Consider the following 21,150-nt stretch of genomic DNA (forward strand, 5'->3'; position numbering starts at 1 on the left):
TTTATAATAACTGTTGAAAAGTTTTGAAGACTTGGAGGTGTTAAATTTAAGCATTTAAGCAACAGTTGTGGATAATAAGACGTCGGAGAGTAGTTTTGAAGCTTAATTTGAAAATTGAGGATTCGTATGTCAAGGATAATGAAATAACATTGAGTTAAACGAATTATGTTGATATTTATTTTGAACAGATGTGCACAGTGTGTCAGGATGATACAAATAAATGCACAGTGAGTCAGGTAGCTACAAAGAGATGTATTTACAGTTGTCAAAATGAGAAGTATTTAGTTGATAGATAATGATAAACAGAGATATACACCATGGGCTAGAAGCTATTGTGAAGTTGTGCAGAATTTTCAATAGCATGCATTGTATCTTAAATATATTTATGACTGATAAAACGGATATTTGTAAGTTGTTAATACAGTGGGCAGTTAAAGTAAAATGCTGGTTAGTGAAATTTTAGCTGTTCTAAAGAAGGCGGGGCTTAAAGATGATGTGGCTGTTGTAGATTTGACTGCCAGGTTGGATATCTTACTTGTCAATAGCTGGTGTTTTTGTCGATAGTTAGTATTGAAAAACGAAATGGATCAGATTTCGAATCAATCTATGGCGAAGATTTTGGTTGCTTTTGTTCGGCTGCAGTTTTCTCTGTGTTTGTTGTTTCTGTTCATTGTTGTCAACGTTATCATTGGTTGGAGTGTCGACAGTAGCATCATTGTTATAACGAAAATCATTGGCAGTTTCTGTATTTTGAATGACATGTCGATTTTTGGATTCTAACAGAGATGTTAATAGCAGTTATTGTGGTTGTCATTATTAGGCTTAAGTCATGCCTGACTATGCAATAGATATAATCTCCTGGATGATAAATGTGAACAGCAGTTCTGATTTTTGACCTGAGACCTCAAACATTTGGCAGGTTTGGTTACTAGAATGGTTGAGTTAGATGCTCGGTTGGCTAACCTGCAGGATCAGCAACGTATTTTGAATCAGGAAAGGGTGAATTTTGAGAAGTAGCTAGAGTCGATGCTAGAAAGGATTTGATCCCAATTTTTTGAAGAGATTGGAGGCTTCTTGTGGTGGAGGTGAATGGCTGTTGTGTTGTTTGAGAAAATCACAGTTGCTAAGTGGAAACCAGTTTATAACTAAGTTTATAACTAAGCTAAGGTCAACTGGTATGGTTATATCGTTTGTGGTGTTGTAGCATTGGTATGGTTATGTCATTTGTGAGATGTTGATGGATTGATGGATAATGATGGATTGATGGATATGAATGATACTACTATTATCAAGAAAAATCTGGCAAAAGAAAATGAATATTATGATCAAGAATAATTATAGTTTTACTGTGTATTAATTCATATTTTATTTTATTTTTATGTATTAAATATTTGTTGAGGCAGTAGTAGTCTCGAAAAGGTTCAAAATTAATGTTTTATATTAATGTTCTATAATGCCATGTTTTAAATCTGATGGTTATATGTTAATCAGTGTTTTTTTATATCATGCATTTATAATAACTATGTTAATCAATGCATTTCAATGTTTGTATGTAATCAATGCATTATATGTTAATCAATGCATTTTCAATGATTATATGTTAATCAATGTTTTTTTTTAAAAAAAATATTAAAAAGAAAAAAAAAACACATAAAGAAAAAAGGAATATATAAAAAAAAACACAAAAGAGTTCTAAGGAACCAAAATAATAAAAAAAATGTATATGAAGTGTTTAAAGATCTGGAAATAAAATAAAAAAAAATAAAATAAAAAATATGGCAGGTGTCATACCAGATCAATTATTATCTATTTAATAAGCATTCAATGCTACTTATAATATATATGATAATTAACATGTAATAAACATATTGTTATATTCAATCTAAAATATGACAGTTTCGAAATCCATGTTCATGTTAAAGCCAGGGAGAAATGTGATGTATAGTCCCTTTCTTCCTGACTTGAGAGCAATGTATGTATTTTGTATATTAGCTTTTAGTTCTTGTGTCAACCGTTTCGGAGCAAGACTTTGCTCTGCAACTCGGCACGAACCTAAAAGTGAATACTTGCTATTATATTTAATATTATTATTGTATGTTTAACTTGTCTTGAATTAATACACTTTATTAGAATATTTAGCTGTTTATTCTTGCTATTACTACACGTCACAAACATATAAACTACGTAGAAAATAAAATGGCAAGCTCAGTCTATGCCCTATCCCAAACAAAAAAGCTCTTTCCAACCACTACTTTAAAAACAATTTACAACAGCCTTGCTAAGCCCCACATAGAGTATGGCTTAATTGTTTTGGGTGCGGCAAAGGATGAGCATATCACAAAAATTCATAACCTACAGAAAAAAGCTGTAAGAAATGTTTTAAATGCTAAGTACAATGTGCATGCCGAGCCCTTGATGGGAAAACTAGATATTCTTAACATTTTTGACCTAAGGGATGCAAATGTAGTTGAATTTGTCTCTAAATATTTAGAAAACAAACTTCCCAAATGTATGCTTAATTTTCTAACACCATTGCAAAATACTAGATCAAAATGTCTTAGAGTAGAGAAGCCAAATTATAAAATCTATGAAACTTTCCCTTCAGTAAAAATCCCGAAAATTTGAAATAGTTGGGCAGGTGAGCTGAGATCATTAAATTCATCCAAAGCTGTTAAAAAATATGTAAAAAATAAGTGTATATAAAAGTACAAAACATTTCAATGCAGGGAGAGAAAGTGTTATACCTGTGGAAAAACTTAAATATGATTTAGATATCGCAACCAATTAGCTACTTTAATGCCATACCCTGTAAATAGCTAGTATTATTTTATATTATTTGTGAAACTTGTAAATATATCTATAATACAAAGTAGCTTGATGTCTGTCCGTCTGTCCGTCTGACCGTCTGTCCGTCTGTCTGTCCGTCTGTCTGTCCGTCTGTCTGTCTGTCCCTTAAGATCTCGGTAACCACTGAACCGATTGGATTCTACTCTTCAGGGAATATACCTACTGGTCCTGTGGTGGTTTTAGGCTATTTTCTTGGGGGGTGGGACACCCCCAACCCCCCCCCCCAAAAAAAAAAACCAACCCCCCCAAATTTTTTTTTTACATTTTTTGTAAAATCTCAGTAACTGCTGATCAAATTGGGCTCTACCCTTCTGGGAATATACCTACTGGTCCTTTGGTGGTTTTAAGCTATTTTTTTGGGGGGTGGGACACCCCAACCCCTCCAAAAATAAGAAAAATCCCCACTTCCAAAATTTAAAATTTTTTTAAATTTTTGTAAACAAAAACCAGTAATTGGGGTGGGGGAACCCCACTGCAACATGGGGCGAAGCCCCCATGAATCCAACCCCCCCCCCCAACAAAAAAAATAAAAATATTTTTCAATTTAAATTTTTGTGTATGCGAACAACCTAGGTTTAATTTTTACGAATTGAAATTTTTGTGTATACGGCAAACAACCTGGGTTTAATTTGTACAAATTAAAATTTTTGTGCATAAAGCGCACAACCTGGGTTTAATTTTACCACAGAGTAATTAAACAAAGAATATTTTTTTTGAATATTTCTATTAAGGAGGGTTGACTTCCCATACCTATATAGGGCGAAGCCCCTAGAGGCTAGGGGCGAAGCCGCTAGTAAAAAATAAATTATTAAATGAAAATTGGGCCGAAGGACAGTCAAGATTTACTTTAAAGGCCCTGTAGTATAGTTACCCTAATTATGTCAATGTAAATAAATATAACTATAAAAATTGATGTAATCTAAAATGTATTAAATTATTTGTAAAATGAATCTGTAATTTACTACTAATAAATCATATCATATCATATCATATCATTTACATTTCACTATAAAAGTGTTAATGTCCGTTTGTCCAACCGTTTCAGAGCTTTGCTTTTATGGATGTTGTCATCCTTGTTAAAGATAATTTTGGTAAAAAAAATTAAAAAGAGAAATGGATAAAAATATGAGTTTTCTTTCGTTTTGGTTCTAAAACTTTAAATGTAAATGTTAAAATTAAATGGAAAAGTCAAAAAAAATCCGGGAATGATTTTTGTTCTATCGTAAAAATACACAATTTCCTGACAAAATTTGTAGATATTGTAAAATAGATCTTTTTTGCAAGGCTAAAGAATTAGTAAAAACATGATTTTATAATTCCATATCATATTACTATTTATAACCTCTTTCTTTTTTTAACATAAACCCTAGGTCTAAATGTCTTCTGAAAAATCTAGATGATGTTTCCAGCCGTTTAGGAATTCTTACTATACAAATACATAAAATGCTATTACAAGCCATTGTCAGATTAATAAAAAATGATAAAAGATTCTTTATAAAACCAATCTTTTTACTGGCAGAAAAGTTAAAGGTACACTTGTTTTACTTCTTAAGTAATATCCCCCTTGTTAAAACCAGTCACTATCCCTTTAGTCATGAAATGTTTGTCTGTCTGTGTTTAAATCAGTGTAAGAAAGTCTATGTGTGCAAGTGTCTGTGTGTAAATAAGTGTGATAAAGTCTGTGTGTGTGTGTCTGTGTGTAAATAAGTGTGATAAAGTCTGTGTGTGTGTGTCTGTGTGTAAATAAGTGTGATAAAGTCTGTGTGTGTGTGTCTGTGTGGAAATCAGTGTGATATCAGTCTGTGTGTGTGTGTGTGTGTATCTGTGTGTAAATAAGTGTAAGAAAGTCTGTGTGTGTGTGTCTGTGTGGAAATCAGTGTGATATCAGTCTGTGTGTGTGTGTGTGTGTATCTGTGTGTAAATAAGTGTAAGAAAGTCTGTGTGTGTGTGTCTGTGTGGAAATCAGTGTGATATCAGTCTGTGTGTGTGTGTGTGTGTGTGTATCTGTGTGTAAATAAGTGTGATAAAAGTCAGTGTGTGTGTAAATAAGTGTGATAAAGTCTGTGTGTGTGTGTCTGTGTGTAAATCAGTGTGAGTAAGTTTGTATGTTTGTGTGTGTGTCTGTTTTTCGGTGTATATTTTCTTTATAAAGTTTTGTCGATAATTTTGTAGTGATATCACTAGTATTCCCTTCTTGTAATGTAGTAAAATCAGTCGATAAAAAGAATTTGATTAAAACATTGTTTATGCGATAATTAATGTTATAAAATACATATGTGAGTTTGTGCCCAATGCGTTAAGAAAGATATTTAGATTTTCGTTACAAAAAAAGTCATAAGAGCAACGAACAAGCAAAATAAATGTAAAGATAAATAATATTTAGATGACAGACAAATTTAAATTTGATTAGTTTTTTAATTAAATAAGTGACTAAATAATTCTATTTTGGTCAATTAATCATTTAGTATGTTTAGTAATTACTAACCGAAATCCGTCAAAAAATAAAAAAGATACATCATAACGTTTTTTTTTGTAACCGTCCAATTATAGTGACTGCATTTTTACGCTGCGTTTTTAAAAAGAACTAATATGAACTTTTAAAGGAATATAAAATGAAAATTTAAAATAAGAATAATCCATAAGATTAAAATTCAAGTTTAAACAAAAGTATATGACAAACTATTTTTAAATAATAGCAACTTTTTAAAAAAAATATTAAGATATCGAAAATAAACCCCATGTATTCATTGAACAAAAATTAGATCAGCAAAATTTTATCTGCTATTCGTTCTCGTGTTACTAAATCTGTAATAAACAACAAAAGGGTGTAATAAAGGAACAAGGATGACAACATCCATAAGTAGCGAAGCACAAAAAATCCTGGATAGGAATACGTAAAAGTAGATTTAAAGTGTATTTATTAAAATCAAGAATAGATTTATTGGAGAAAAAAAAACAAGAAACCTTGTTTTATTTTGCAAAAGTCAAAGTAAATTACATAATAGATGCTCATAACAATGGGAAAATTATTTTGATACTGATATCCCAAAAAAGTTTTAAAATAGGACCAAAAACACCAAAGATATGGGGAAATTTGTAAAACATATTAAAATAGTCAAAAACCTGCTAAAAGGCAGTCTGACCGCCATGGTTGTTTTCTTAAAATGACAAGAAATTTAAGTTTGATATGTATAACTGAAAAAATTTTGGAAATCGGACCATAAACACCAAAGATATGGAGAAAAATGTGAAAAATAGCTTAAAACCTGATGAAAGGCAGTCTGACCGTCATAGTTTTTTTTTAAAGGACAGAAAATTTAATTTCGATATATATAACTGAAAAAAATTTGAAAATCGGACCATAAACACCAAAGATATGGAGAAAAATATGAAAAATACAAAAATAGCTTAAAACCTGATAAAAGGCAGTCTGACCGTCATAGTTGGTTTCGTTAAAGGACAGAAAATTTAATTTTGATATCTAAAACTGAAAAAATTTTAAAAATCGGACCACAAACACTGAAGATATGGAGAAAAATGTGAAAAATACAAAAATAGCCTAAAAAGCTGTCCTACCGTCATCGTTGTTTTATACTTAATTGTGCTCCTTAATGATGGGAATGTTGTCAAAAAATTTCAGCATTCTATCTTTTATAGGAGCTGAGTAAATCCCATTTCCCCCATAGCGTTACGGACTGACGGACAAAGTGAATTATAGAGTAGCTTTGCTACTAAAAATTGTAGTGTAAAATTAGCTATGAAACAGCAGGACAAACAAACATTAACAATGGTAGAGTATCAGAACTGAATAAGCAGATTTTTTTTTGCAAAAAAGTAAAGTAGATTTGGTAATATGTTTTAAATGGACGCACGGACTTTCAGGTAACAACTATAGATTTGCTACGCTTTCTAAATCATACTTTGGAATCCCAATGCAAAGTTTGAAATCGATAGGACAATTCTAACATATTTGAATTAACGGAAAGAGCTAAGCTTCCGAATGTACGGACGGATGGACCGACCATAATTATAGAAAAGCTTCAAGTTTAACAAGAATATTTTCTTAGTTCATTTTAATGTAAATCAAAATCAATATTTTTCAGATATTACTAACGATGCTAAATTAATTACATCTAAAAATGGATTCTGACGTAAAACCTACGGAGGAAGGAACAGAAAATAGGTAAACAATAATGATAACATCACTGGAAGCTAAGCTTCTCAAACCAAACGAACAATTAACAAAAAAAAAGAGTGACATTGCTTTTAATATTTTAGAAAACAAACTTGACTGTGTAAACCTGTTGATGTAATGTGCTTGACATGGACACGCTTTCATTTAAACAAGGATGACAACATCCATAAAAGCGAAGCTCTGAAACGGTATGACAGACGAACATTAACTCTTGTAGAGAGTCAGAACTGAATATAAGTTTTGACAAAATTATACGTAAATTTGTTGCAAAATTTCTTAAATTCAGATTCTGTTTAATGACATACTGACATTTTTAGGACTTGATTATAGAGATGCTTCGCTCAAAATATTGTACCTTATTGTTATTGGAATCAGTAATCCAAAAGTAAGACCAATCTTTAAAAATTGTTGTTAAAAAAGTTAAAAAAACAAAATGTTTAAAATGGACGTACGGACATTCTGGTAACGATTATAGAGTTGCTACGCTTTCTAAATCGTACCTAACTACTACAGGAATCACAATGCAAAGTTTGAAATCGATAGGACAATTCTAACATACCTAAATTAACGAAAAAAGCTATCCGTTCCAGACGGACGGACTGGCTGACAACGAACTGACCGACCCTAATTTTGGAAAAGCTTAGCTTTTAAAAACTAATCATAGAGATTCTTTGCTCATACATACCATTGCACCTATCATCATAGGAATTATTTTTTCCAGTATAGCTTCGAAACCGATTTATATCCGGTGGTAAAGAACCGGATCTAAGCCATACTGAAAAATTATGTATAGCATCGTATTATATCCAGTTTTCTACGAATATAAAAATGTACAACCATAAGATTAAAATCAGTTTTAGCCAATTCTTTCAGCATCTCAGGGCCAAAAAACTGGTTTTAATCTTATAATTATACATTTTGATATCCTTGGCGAGCTGTTTATACAACGATAGATAACTATTCCAAAAACTAAGTGAATGGGATAATTATTATATGGTATATCACATGAAAACCATTTTCTTTGTTTAAATTGTCTAAAACTAGGTAGTTTTTATTTTTTTCCCTTAAATGTTAACATGTTTCATCAAATGCGTTTAAAAAGTCAAAATGACCTTAAATCTGAGAAAAATACTGATTCTACGTAATTTTCTAAACTTTAAAAAAAAATTCTTTGTAAGTTTGCATCACCTTTTTTCATAAAAGAGAAATTTTATAGAAAAATTGATTTTTTATAATGCCTCATCATATTTTACATAATCATTTAACTTTATAGCTGAATCATAATTATATCTTAAAGTTTTTTTTCGTATTCTTTATGATGTAATTGTTTTAATGTATTGCTTAATAATATTAAGTCATTATTTGCAGGGAAGGTACTGAAGAACCAGTAGTTGATGCTCCTGTAATCATCGTTGAACAGCCCGCTCCTCAGGAAACGGATCCACACTCAGCTGATCAAACAACCAGTGACGTCACTGCACAAACAGCTGATCAACCAGCAGACAGTAAAGTCACAGCACAATCAGCTGATCAACCAGCAGATAGTAATGTCACTGCACAATCAGCTGATCAACCAGCAGACAGTGATGCTACTGTACAATCAGCTGATCAAGCAGGAGTTAGTAACGTCACAACACAATCTGCTGATCAACCTGGAGAGACTGATGTCACACTGCAATCAGCTGATCAACCTGGGGAAAGTGATGTAATTACACAACCAGCTGATCAACCAGCAGAAAGTGATGCCACTCTTCAAACAGCTGATCAGCAAGCGGCCAGTGACATTAGTGAAGAAACAGCTGTTAAACAAGAAGACCTAAAAGAATCTGAAGAAAAGGGACCAGAAATTAAGGAGAAGAAGAATGTAACTATCAAGGAAGACATAGAAGTTTCTGCTACAAAAAGCGAAAGGGATTCTAAAGATGAAAGTAAGAATTTAAAGGAGGAAGATATCTCAGAGAAAGCGGAAAATGATGAAAACAAAGAGAAGGAAAAAGATGCTGGTAAGTTTTTCATAGAATTTTTTTAAATCAAATTTTGTTTGTGTGACTTCAGAAGTTTTTTGGCTTCTAAAAATCTAACTGCTTTAATTCTACTTGAAGATGCTGAAGTTAAAGACGCCGTAGAAGGAAATGATAATAATGAAAGAGAACCAAGTGAGGATGAAAGCAGTGAAGAGAGTGAAGGACCAGAGGGGGAGGAGACAATGGATAATGAGTTTGTTGAATTGGATCATAGCTTGGGCTATGATTGCACTAGAAGGTATAAACAAAATAACTGGACAAAGTGTCTCAAAAATCAGCCATGTGACGTCATAAAAATGAGTGATTATCCATCTCTTTTTTAGGGGTTTACTTTCCTCCTTCTCATCTTATCTACCTCATTTTTATGACGTCACATAGCTGATTTTTGAGATACTTTGTCCAGTTAATAAGCAAAGTAATTCAATGGCTGCTTGTCTGTCCATTCATAAGATGTAGAACTGTTTTTCTCTAAGATATCTGTAATGGCTAGTTGTCAACTTTTAGAAACCTGCTTTTAATTGCCAATTTGCAGTAAAATCACTATGAAACGAGTATATAACTATTTTATATTCAGGGACAATTTACAAATGTTAGCGAATGATATCCTGTTGTATGTATCTGGAAACCTGTTACATTTTTTTGATCCAGAAACTAAGGATGCCAGTTATCTCAGGTAAAATTTATCTGTTGATCTATGGTGCTGTTTTAATATCAACATATAGTTATACGAACATTAATAGAATAGCAAAATTTGGTTACAAAAACATCGAATCTCATGCAATGTAATAGATAAAATAGATTTGATACCTTAGATAGTTAATCAGGCTCAACAAAAAGAATTTTTTAAAGGGCGAATATTTTTCCTTATACGAATGATATGATTTCCCCAAGCATAGCTGTATTCTAAGGAAATCAACTGTTCATAAGTTATAAGAAAATACAAAAAAATATGTACACTTTGGAACTAATTATGTGGTTATGATGTCCCTACGCTATGATCCCATTGGTCAAAATGAAAGAATTAGGGATCTAGACTTTATATATTTATTGCTTATTTGTCATAAAACCCCTCCCTAAATATCTATATAGCAGATGCGTAAAGAAGCTAAAGAGTTGAGAATCAGTTGAACTGAAAAGAAATTAATATTCAAATGATTGCAGGCGAAAATTTGGAATAACTGCCATACGAGTGCACCCCGAGGGGAACATGTTTGCTGTAGCTGAGAGGGGACGGAAAGCCCCAGGGATCCTGGTATTTTCGTGGCCAGATCTGCATATTCTTACGGAAATAAGGTATAATCCTTTCATAGTATTATGTATAAGAAATATTAGTACCTTCCCTTTAATTACTTAGCGAGCAAAGACACCCTTTATTGAATCGAGGGAGGTTTTTGTATGCCCAACCCTTTTCCTCCGTTCGGGGCCTATAACTGCGCTGTCCTAGCCTTACCGTAACTTTACAAAGTGTCTCAAAAACAGCCATGTAGCGTCATAAAAATGGGGGAGATGAGAGAAGTGGGAAAGAAAACCCTTAAAAAAGAGATTGATAATATCCCTAATTTTTATAACGTCACATGGCTGATTTTTGAGACACTTTGTAAAGTTACACCCAACCTGACATAAAGTAAAACTATTTTAAAATAGGAGTGGGAGAGGGGGGGGGGGGGTTCTGTGGTCGATTATGTTCAATCAGGGAAGCCTTACATTGTATTTTCCCGAAAGCCTAACTTTATTGTGCTGTGTTCATCCTTTAAAAAATACCGTAATTCGTTTTAAGATAATCGTGTATAATTTTTTGATAGACAGAAATTTATCCTTTGATTCGAGTGTGTGTGTGTGTGTGTAGCCATAGTTTTCTGGTAAGCCGAGCGTTCTCGGCCCACAGGGTAACGAGTTCGAGTTCAACGAGCCCTAGCCTTGAATTATTCTACCAAAACAAACTAGCAGGATTTAGTCATACAGAAATTATATATTTAACTGAATAATATTTACAAGCAATGTTTACTATATATATACAACAGATTATAATAATGGTTAGGTTTGAAGGGGGTGTGGGACGCTAGGGCTTAGCTCCCGGCGGTAGACAGGCTGTGGGGGCAGCGGTGGTAAAAGGGGAGGCAGCGCCTCCCGGTTATATAAGCGCGTGAGGGGCGCGTGATAGTTGCATGTTTGAGCCCCTCCCCACATTTAGGCAGGCCAGTTTGACCGCTAGATAGCGGGGTCAACATCGGTCATGAGATAGATGGTGATATAATAAGATTAGTGCAGTGGGTTTGTTATGATAAGTCACAGCGTAGCAACTCTGTAAACTGCCTGTCCGTCTGGTTGTCGTATTACCACAACCTCCCCTTCAAGGGTTGCGTGGCTCTCGAGCCACCAGGCCTTGAACCTGGGGATACGACAACCTATGTCTGCGCAGGACAGGCTCTTCCTGGGGCACAGCTCGATGGAGGACAGCTCTGGCTACACAGGCTCCACGGGACACTCGTTGCTCGGTCTGGCTGTGGTTGGATATCAGCATTGTCAGCTCCTGGTTGGCTTCTAGACGGGGGTTGGCGACGGCCAGGCCCGGCGCTGGAAATTTTGCCTCGTCTGCAGGACTAGCTCTGCCTCAGCGGGTAGCTGGACACGGAGGCCTAGGCTAACTCTGGTGGTTCCCAAGGGGGGAATGACGATGGATGAGGGCGCATAAAATTCCATGGGGGCGCCTGCTTGGTTCAGGTTGCTTGGCCTCCTAGCTCCTACCCGGATAGGGATGGCTGTCATCAACAGGGGGCACATGGCTTCAGCTTCGTCCTCTGGGGCGGCCTCTTCCATTGCAACAGCTGCTTCTCCTCCTACAGGCTCGCTGCTGGCTGGCAGGTGCTCCATGTCTGTATCAGGATTCCAGATGGCATCTCTGGGGGGCTCTGGAACTGGCGGCGGCGGCGGTGGTTCGTTGGGTTGCTCCTGCAGGTCCTCTTCTACTGGGTCACGATCCTGGCCGCTGGGCTGTGGGGCGGCTGCGGCCGGCTGGTGCACTGGGAACTGTCCTGGGTCGCCAGCTGCGGGCGCCGCCGCTCCAACCGGCAGCTCGGTGGCATCCTCGTCGCCATCCACGTCAACTTGAATGTCTGCTGGAATCTGGTGGGCAGTCACATCTCCAGTGTATTTGCGCAGTCGGCCTACATGCGCGGTAACTTCCGAGATCCTGGCTATTGGAGAGGCAGGTTTGATGACATAATGGACTTCTGTAGCTTTCCTCACTACCTTCCAGGGGCCAGTCCATCTCTTGGTGATCTTGGCTGCCTTCCCTGGCACCAGGCGGGGGGCCAGGTACCAGACCAAGTCTCCAACCTCATACTTGGCCGTGCCTTCGTAGGCTGCCGCGCTCCTCCGGATGGCTCCCTCCTCCTTCTGCTGGATGGCATCATACACTGCATAGTAACGTTGCAGGAGGGCTTGGACGTTGGCTGGAACCGAGGCATATTCTGTTTCTGGCAGCCGGAGCACCATGTCCACCGGAAGCTTGGCCTCTCTCCCAAAGAAGGCTAGGAACGGGGTCACGCCGGTAGATCTGCAGGCCTTGGTGTTGTAGGCAAAGGCAATGGCCGGCAGGTGGGGCTCCCAGTTGTTGTCGTCTCTGTCCAAAAACAGACGCATGCCTGTATTGAGCGTCCGATGGAACCTTTCCACTCGGTTGGACTGTGGGTTGTAGGGTGGTGGATGTGTCAGGCCAATCTCAAGCCTGGAGGCCAGTTCCTGGAATACCTGGCCGGTGAACTCCATCCCATTATCGGAGTGGATCTTCAGGGGGCATCCAAACGTGGCCAGGTGGCGGTGCAGCAGGGCTTCAGCCACCGTGAGGGTGCGCTTGTTGGGGATGGCGTAGAGGCTGACAAACCGGCTGAACCCATCTTGGCAGGTGAGGATGTAGCGGTTCCCAGCTGGGGTCTCTGGCAGCGGCCCCACCAGGTCGATGAACAGGACTTGCTGTGGATACCCCTGGCGGGAGGGTACATGTATCCCTTGCTTCAACCTTTCCTTGGTAACCTTCTGGACACATTCAGGACAAGTCTGAACCATCAGGCGGACGTCACGGGCCAGGTTGGGCCACCAGAAGTGCATGGCAACGCGGGCGATAGTCGCGTCCATCCCAAAGTGTCCCGCCATGGGGGTCCCATGGGCTAGAAAGAACGCGTCCTGCTGGAGGGCCGAAGGCAGCAGGTATCTTGTCCGTTCCCCTGTCAGGGTCTGGTCAGTGGTGGTGAGGCAACCATGCTCGTCAAGTCCCAGGGCTGGGAAGCGGCTGGCGTACTGTTGCTCGTCTCGTTCCTTGCCGCGCAGCTCAGCCTTGGTTGGGGCTCTGCCATCAGCCACCCACTGGCGGACACGGAGCAGGAGAGGGTCTTGTGTCTGGGCTTCTAGTACTCTAGCTGGGTCCAGTCGGGCGGCAGGGGGCCGGCTGGCTGCGGACTCCCCTAGCTGGCCAAGGTTATGGATATACTCAGCCTGCTCTGCTAATTCTTCGGCGCTGGCCGTTGGCATGTTGGGGTCCTCCCGGCGGCTGAGGGCGTCAGCGTTGGTGTTCTGGGTGCCAGGACGGTGGCAGACAGTAAAATCTAGGGCCGCTAGCTCCTCTTGCCAGCGGGCCACCATCCCTGTGGATGTGTTCAGTGACTTCATCTGTAGCAAGGCTGAGGAATCAGTGTTGATCTGGAAGCTGCGGTAGGACAAGATGCCATGGAATTTCCGGATTCCATACATAATGGCGGCCATCTCTCCCTTCCAGGACGGGTAGCGAGTCTCGGGGTCGGTTGTCTTGCGCCCCACGGCGGCAATCAGTCTCTCCTTGCCGTCCTGGCATTGACTCAGAATGGCAGAGATGGCGCGGCTGCTGAAATCTGTGGTGAGCTGGAATACCGCTGGCAAGTCAAACCTGGGCGGCGCTCGGATGGGGGCTTGACGGAACTTGTCCTTGAGCTGCAGCAGCTGGGCTTCCATCTCAGGTGTCCAGGCTAGGATCTTGGCCGTCTTCTGCCGATTCATCTCGTAGGTGAGGTCGGCATACTCTGGGATGAACAGGCGGTAGTATCCAAAGAACCCCAGAAGCGCCAGCAAATCTTTGGGGGTGCTGGGGGCCGGCCAGTCCAGAATACGGTCAATATAATCCTCTTGCATGGCTATCCCCTCACGGCTGAGGGTGTGGCCCAGATAATCCACCTTGGCTCGGAACAGCTTAGTCTTGGCTGGCTTGAGGCGGATTCCTCCCCTGCGGTGGGCTTCCAAGACCTCTCGGAGCCTAGCCAGGTGGGCCCAGGTATCCTGGTGGAAGGTCAGGACGTCGTCAAGGTATGACTGGAGGTTGGCTGTGCCTAATGGGTTTAGGACCCCTGCAATAAATCTGGAATAGACAGATGGTGCTGTAGCCAGGCCAAAGGGCATCCTTTTCCATTGATACAAGCCTCTGGGGGTGGTGAAGGCGGTGCAGGGCCGGCTGTCCTCAGACACACGGATGGTGTAGTATGCGGCCACCGCGTCTAGGGCACTGTAGACACGGTGCCCTCCAGCTCGTTCTACCAGCTGCTGGATCCTGGGCAGAGGGTAGCTATCCAGCTCCAGGCACTTGTTGAGGGCTCTGTAGTCGACGGCCCAGCGGGTGCTCCCGTCCTTCTTCTTGATGGGCACCAAGGGGCTGCTCCAGGCGGAGTCTGACGGCTCTATGACTCCCTCCTGTAGCCAAGTGTCCAATTGTTTCTCCAGTTCAGCCTCCTGCCGCGGGTTCAGATCCCTAAATCTCTGGCGGATCGGCTGGGTCCCTGGCTTGAGGCGCAGCTGCAGCTCGACTACATCTGTGCAGCCGGGGGTAGAGTTGGAGAAGACGTCCCTGTACTCTGATAACATGGTCCAAACCTCCTTTTTGAGCAAGGGATCCTTGCGCAGGAACTCGTTGTCTTCCATCTCAAGGGCCTCCCATAACTCCTGCATGTCTGGGGGCTCAACAGGCTCTTGGAACGAGTGGAGACTCGGAGGAGGCTTATCAGAAACCTCTAAAATGTCGGGCTTGACCAGCTCCCCTGCCACTGGGAGGCCAGCGTCCAGCAGGAGGGGCGTCTCCCCTTCATTTACCACCAGCACTCGAAACACAGTGGCGGATCCAGGCCTGTGGGCATACAGGCCTTCTGGGATGACAAGATCCTCCCCAAACCTCTGTTCTGGGGCAGCTAGTTGGATGGCATCCTTGGTGCGGTGGCCTACTAACTCAACAGGGACCGCCATGACACCGCGGCCAGGCAAGACCACCCGCTTGGCCGTGTGAAGTTGGGGTGGCTGGCCGTCAGTTGGAGTGACAGCGCTTAGCCTATACGTGGCTGGTGTGGGGTCAGCTTCGGCTCCGGGAGCCACCGGCCGCGACTTGACGGGCTCGGCCTCGGGAGGGGCTGATGTGTCGGAGCCAAGTGTGGCTCCGAGGGCGTCCGGCCACGATTTGACGGGCTCGGCGCTGGGAGAGGCCAAGGCGCTGGGTCCAGCCTGGGCTCCGTGGGCGTCCGGCCGCGACTTGACGGGCTCGGCGCTAGGAGAGGCTGAGGCAGCGGAGCCATGCATGGCTCCGGAGGCAGCCGGCCACGACTTGACGGGCACGGCGCTGGGAGAGGCTGATTCCTGGGAGTTGAGTGTGGCTCCGGGTGCATCAGACCGCGACTAGACGGGTCTGGACTCGGGCTTGGCTGGTTGACTGGCTGGGGGTCCCAGGTAGAGGGGGCCAGGTGGACACGGCTGGCCGTTGATAAAGGTGTCGGAGGAGAAGATTGGTTCTGGAGGGCTGGCAATCTCAGGGAACATTGTTGGCAGGTTCTCCCGCGGCACCTTGGGTACTGGGGGCAACCCCATGGCTAGCAGGTTGGCCCCCTTATGGGCGTTGAGCACAGCATCCACCCAGTGCGTGCCTTTCTCGACCACACGCGGCTGCTCTGGCAGTGGGCCTGGCAGAGGCCCTTCATAACTCAGCTCTCTCTCGGCTGTCTCCCGGTCAATGGGGACGCCACGGAGTGGGATAAACTCCCCACGCACCCACAAGCAAGGTGGTTGCATGTCGAAACAGAGCCTAGTTCCGAACTCCTTGAGAAAATACCCTCCTAGGTTCAGAGGGTGTGAGAGGTTCCGGACCACAGTCACGTGGTAAAGATGGAGTATAAGGGTGTGTGAGACTGCCATATATAATTCTTTCAATTTTCCTATTACCTGGAGGGGCTGGCCTTCCTCGTTAGCAGTCAGGATCTGGGTGTTGTCCGGAATCAACATGCGCTGCACGCCCATTGCGTGCATGAGGTGTTCAGAAATTACAGCAGACCCTGGTACACGGTTGCCAGAATCGATCATGGCATCAACCTGTACATGCTGGGCAGGGTCAGGAGTAGGAAACCTCACCCTGATATGGCAGGGGAAGTGGAGGTCCTGCCCTTGAGACAAGGGGGCCTCCCGTTCGGCTGGGGTTGGCAGAAACTTCGGTGGTGGCCGAACCGCAGCTATGGTGGTATCGCTTACCATGGTGGCTTAGACTGTAGCTTCGAATCACTAGAGCTTATTAATTATCACTGGGTCAACAATTTTATATTTATTCTTATCACTTGGTTGACATTTATACACACTTATGTGTTGTTATCACTAGGAGCTCTAGGTGTGATTCTGGAAGCACTGGCAGCAGGGAATGTCCGTCCTGCAAGGTTCAGAGGGGTGACGGCGGTAGGGAATGACCCGTCCTACAGCGCCGCTGGTTCGAATCCCGAAAATGACGGCAGGGAATGGCCCGTCCTGCAGCGCCTCGGGTTCGAATCCTGGAAGGCAGCGGCAGGGAATGTCCCGTCCTGCCGTGCCTGTGGCTCAAAATCTGCTATCCGTCGCAGTGGTAGGGCTTACTTGTGTGCCGAAGCTTCACAGCCACACATTGCCTTCTCAAGGAGACCAGCACCCAGCTGTCTGTCTCGTAGGTTTGGCCTGGGTGTCCTGGGGCTTGTCCCAGCTACACTTGCCAATTTAGACTCAGTTCTGTAGCCGTCTGAGCTAAATTATCCGATTACCGTGGCTGCGCACCTAGCGCTACTCCTACACGGTACGGAAAAAGCGTCTTAACTGGCGCTTTTAGCAGGCTAAATCTGCTTGCCGTAGGCCAGAGGCCCACATATTGCGTTCAAAATGATGGAAATTCGACCTAAAAAGGCCGTCTCGCGGGTCAGTTGGCTTCTCAGTTGGCGGCTGATTGTCCCCTTACTTGCCAAAGGGTCCAATCAGAGGTAGAATAGGCTAGTTTCTGTAAGGCTCGATTGAAACACGCTGACACCAAGTTCTGGTAAGCCGAGCGTTCTCGGCCCACAGGGTAACGAGTTCGAGTTCAACGAGCCCTAGCCTTGAATTATTCTACCAAAACAAACTAGCAGGATTTAGTCATACAGAAATTATATATTTAACTGAATAATATTTACAAGCAATGTTTACTATATATATACAACAGATTATAACAATGGTTAGGTTTGAAGGGGGTGTGGGACGCTAGGGCTTAGCTCCCGGCGGTAGACAGGCTGTGGGGGCAGCGGTGGTAAAAGGGGAGGCAGCGCCTCCCGGTTATATAAGCGCGTGAGGGGCGCGTGATAGTTGCATGTTTGAGCCCCTCCCCACATTTAGGCAGGCCAGTTTGACCGCTAGATAGCGGGGTCAACATCGGTCATGAGATAGATGGTGATATAATAAGATTAGTGCAGTGGGTTTGTTATGATAAGTCACAGCGTAGCAACTCTGTAAACTGCCTGTCCGTCTGGTTGTCGTATTACCACAGTTTCTTAGTGTTTGGACCTAAGTAGTCATGGAGTAGGACGAGACACTTTTGTATGCTAGCACTAGGGCCAGCTCAAGGTCCACGCTCAAGCACAAGTACTTGACCCGCTGTCTCAAGGGACCTACTCTTTATTACCTCACCCTCGCCGAGTATGGCAGGTGTCCCAAATTAAGTCACCGTAATGAATGACGCTCTCCACAGAGGAGCTTGGGTAAGGGTTGTACTGATATTATGTACTTGATTATTGAGTATCCAAACTACCCAATTATCACCCTTCTTACACAACCAAGGGGAAGTTGCGTGAATGAATTGCGACTGAGAAATTCGAGTTGCCACATGGGGACTTGAACTCGAACTCTCACCACCGTAACTCAGTGCGTTACCACTGAGCTACGACGCCCCTTCCTTTGATTCGATATAGCATTTTGTTTTCAGGGAGAAAGGAGCATCAACTTATTCAACCATGAGTTTTAATTCTGATGGAACATTGTTGTGTGTCCAAGAAGGAGCTCCCTCCTATAATATTGCTGTTTGGAACTGGAGGCTTAAACAAACAATTTCAAGGTAGGATTGATCTAGTTTCAGGGTTAATACCTGTCAATAGATTCATTTCAGAAAGAATTAGAAGTATGACCTTCAAAATAGAATCTTTTAAAACCAATATAACTTGTTTTACCATAAATTTCCAGACATGTACTCTGAATGGAAACTTACTAAATCATACAGTCTACCCTAAGTTCATATTAGAGAGTTAGAAATATGACATAAAAGAAAGAATCTTTTGGAACAAAGAAACTTGTTTTCTCGTATTCATTCGAATCAGGTGGATAGGAACCGGTTCTCATCCATACGAAAAAACTATGTCTAGCATCGTATTATATCCAGCTTTCTACGAATATAAAAATGTACAATCATAAAACTAAAACTTAGCCCGTGCCTTCGGCACCTCGGGGCTAAAAAAACTAGTTTTAATCTCATAATTGTACTTTCTATATCCACGGAAAGCCGTTTATAATACGATGCGAGAAATAAATATTTATATACATATACTAAACTAGGATAATAACATTCAAAAAAGCACAATTCAAAAAATCAGGCAGTTTACCCTGAATGTTGGAAAGCTAAGCTAAAAGAATTTTTTGAGGCAAAATTCTATAGAATTGAATTTAGCTCAACGCCCTTTTAAGGCTTTAAAGCTCTTAGGGCATTCTTTCATAATTTGCAGAAAGAAAGTTTTATAATAATTTTGATTGGTTGCTTAAAAAGTTGAGTGTTTAAACGTTTCAACCATTAGTTTAAATTTACAGGAGGGATAATTTGTGTTATTGTCATTGGGAATGTACAAATTCTTTATTTGACGTTTTTTTATAGATCTGAAGGAGAATCGAACCCTGTGTATTCTCTGTGTTTCTCAATGTTTAATTCTTCCCTGCTGACCTCCTCTGGTTACTGCCATATCAATTTCTGGAGAATTGTGGAGACTAGTGATGGCATGAAGATGGACAGGTAACGTAACACCCGCAAGACAACCGGCTCTTAAAGTACAAGAACTTTGTATAAAAGTCCTAACTTTGCATTCCCAATTTTTGAAAAATTAAAACATACTTCTAGTCCCTACGGAGCCCTATCCCTAAAGTGTAATACCCATGCGGGGCTCTTCTAACTTTTACTGAACCTAACATTAACTAGCATTTCGAAAAGGAAAAAAGGCGGTTTACCCCATATCGCATTTTGACTGCAAACGAACTTTTTAAAAAATTCTTAATGTAAGTTAGGTAACGCTTAGAAAAGCTATGCATGCTTAGAGCAACCCGCAGGGGCTAGAAATGTTTTTTTTTTAAATTAAGGGGGGGGGGGGAGCATTTTGTTTTCAGGAGAGGGGGTTGGTGGGAGTTTCGGTGGTCAAGAAATATGTTTATAGTTTTGACTGAAATTACCAATCTTGACTTTACTAAATTTCAGGACTCAGGGTAAATTCGGACGGAAGCAGATCTCGAATATTGATGCATTCATTCAGCTGGCAGATGGCAAAGTCCTTTCTGGAACTACCTGGGGCAGTTTCTTCCTTTGGAACAATGGTCTTATACAGGTATGGAAAATGGATAACAAGTGATTCTTCCCCAATTTGTTCTTAATATTTTAAATTCAAGAATTCTGAACTATAAAATTAGGAAGAAGATTACTTTTTTTAATCATTGTACAATTACATTATGGTTTATTAATCTTAAGCACCACTTTATACCTCCAAGTTCAATTCATCATCATCATCGCCATTTATCTCTTCTTTCCAAAGCAAAGGCCACGCACAATGGTTCTCCATTTATCTTTGAATTGTGCCTAAGTAGAAACTTCACTGAAAGATGATATATTCATAAATAAAGTTCAATTGGATCAGCCAATTAATTTAATTTGTGAAGAATGAAAATCAGCTAATTCTTATTTATTTATGATTCTAGTACATTAGATTAGTATGAATTTAATATTTTAAGGTTGAAATAAAACGACGGGATTTGAGTTTGTGCCACAGCGGACCTGTTCTACACTTTGTTATCACGGAGGGAGAACTTATATCCACAGGGATGACCAGCATTAATTTATTAGGAGGCTTTTGAAATTTTTTTTTTTTTGCGTTTATATTTTGTCTGTTGTGAACAAAAAATTCTATTCAAGTATCTATAATACAAAGTAGAATGATGTCTGTCCGTCGTCCGTCTGTCCGTCCGTCGTCTGAAGCTTAAGATCTCGGTAACCATTGAACCGATTGGATTCTACTCTTCAGGGTATATACCTATTGGTCCTGTCGTGGTTTTAAGTTATTTTCTTGGGGGGTGGGACACCCCAATTCCCCCCAAAAATGAAAATTTCCCCACCCCACAAAAATATTTTCATTTTTTTTTCTAATTTTAATGTTTTTTATGTTTTTATATATTTTTATAAATTTTTTAATTTTTTTATTTTTTCATACTTTTTTATATTTTCTTTATTTTTTCAATTATTTTTCTTCTTTTGAAATTTCTTTTTTTTCCTTTAAACTTTGTTTTATCAAGTTCAAAAAGATTGTGAAAACTTCCCTCTCCTGTAGGGGCGAAGCCCCAAAAAGGCTAATGACAAAGAAATTAAAAAAAACAATAAAAAAAGAAAGAAAAATTCAAAGGTTTAAAATAATATAAATCAATATAAATAAATATAAAAAGTTATAAAGAGTTATAAAATGTTATAAAATACAGAAAATATCTTTAAAAATGTAAACAAAATTTATAAAATTCTCCCCTGAA

General features: G+C 40.8%; 1 protein-coding gene across 1 annotated transcript; it reads left to right on the plus strand.

Moving 5' to 3' along the window:
• Positions 1 to 441: 441 nt before the first annotated feature.
• On the plus strand, positions 442 to 20,569 carry LOC145323065 (uncharacterized). Its single transcript, XM_080165447.1, has 9 exons — positions 442 to 521; positions 8,411 to 9,045; positions 9,145 to 9,304; positions 9,641 to 9,739; positions 10,228 to 10,359; positions 18,311 to 18,439; positions 19,247 to 19,381; positions 19,838 to 19,964; positions 20,365 to 20,569. The coding sequence occupies exons 1-9, from the start codon at positions 442 to 444 to the stop codon at positions 20,485 to 20,487; spliced, it is 1,620 nt and encodes a 539-aa protein (XP_080021573.1). The 3' UTR covers positions 20,488 to 20,569.
• The last annotated feature ends 581 nt before the right edge of the window (positions 20,570 to 21,150 follow it).

Source organism: Acartia tonsa, chromosome 6 (assembly GCF_053477335.1).
Source record: "Acartia tonsa isolate MP-2025a chromosome 6, ASM5347733v1, whole genome shotgun sequence".
In the NCBI taxonomy this organism is placed as follows: Eukaryota; Metazoa; Arthropoda; class Copepoda; order Calanoida; family Acartiidae; genus Acartia; species Acartia tonsa.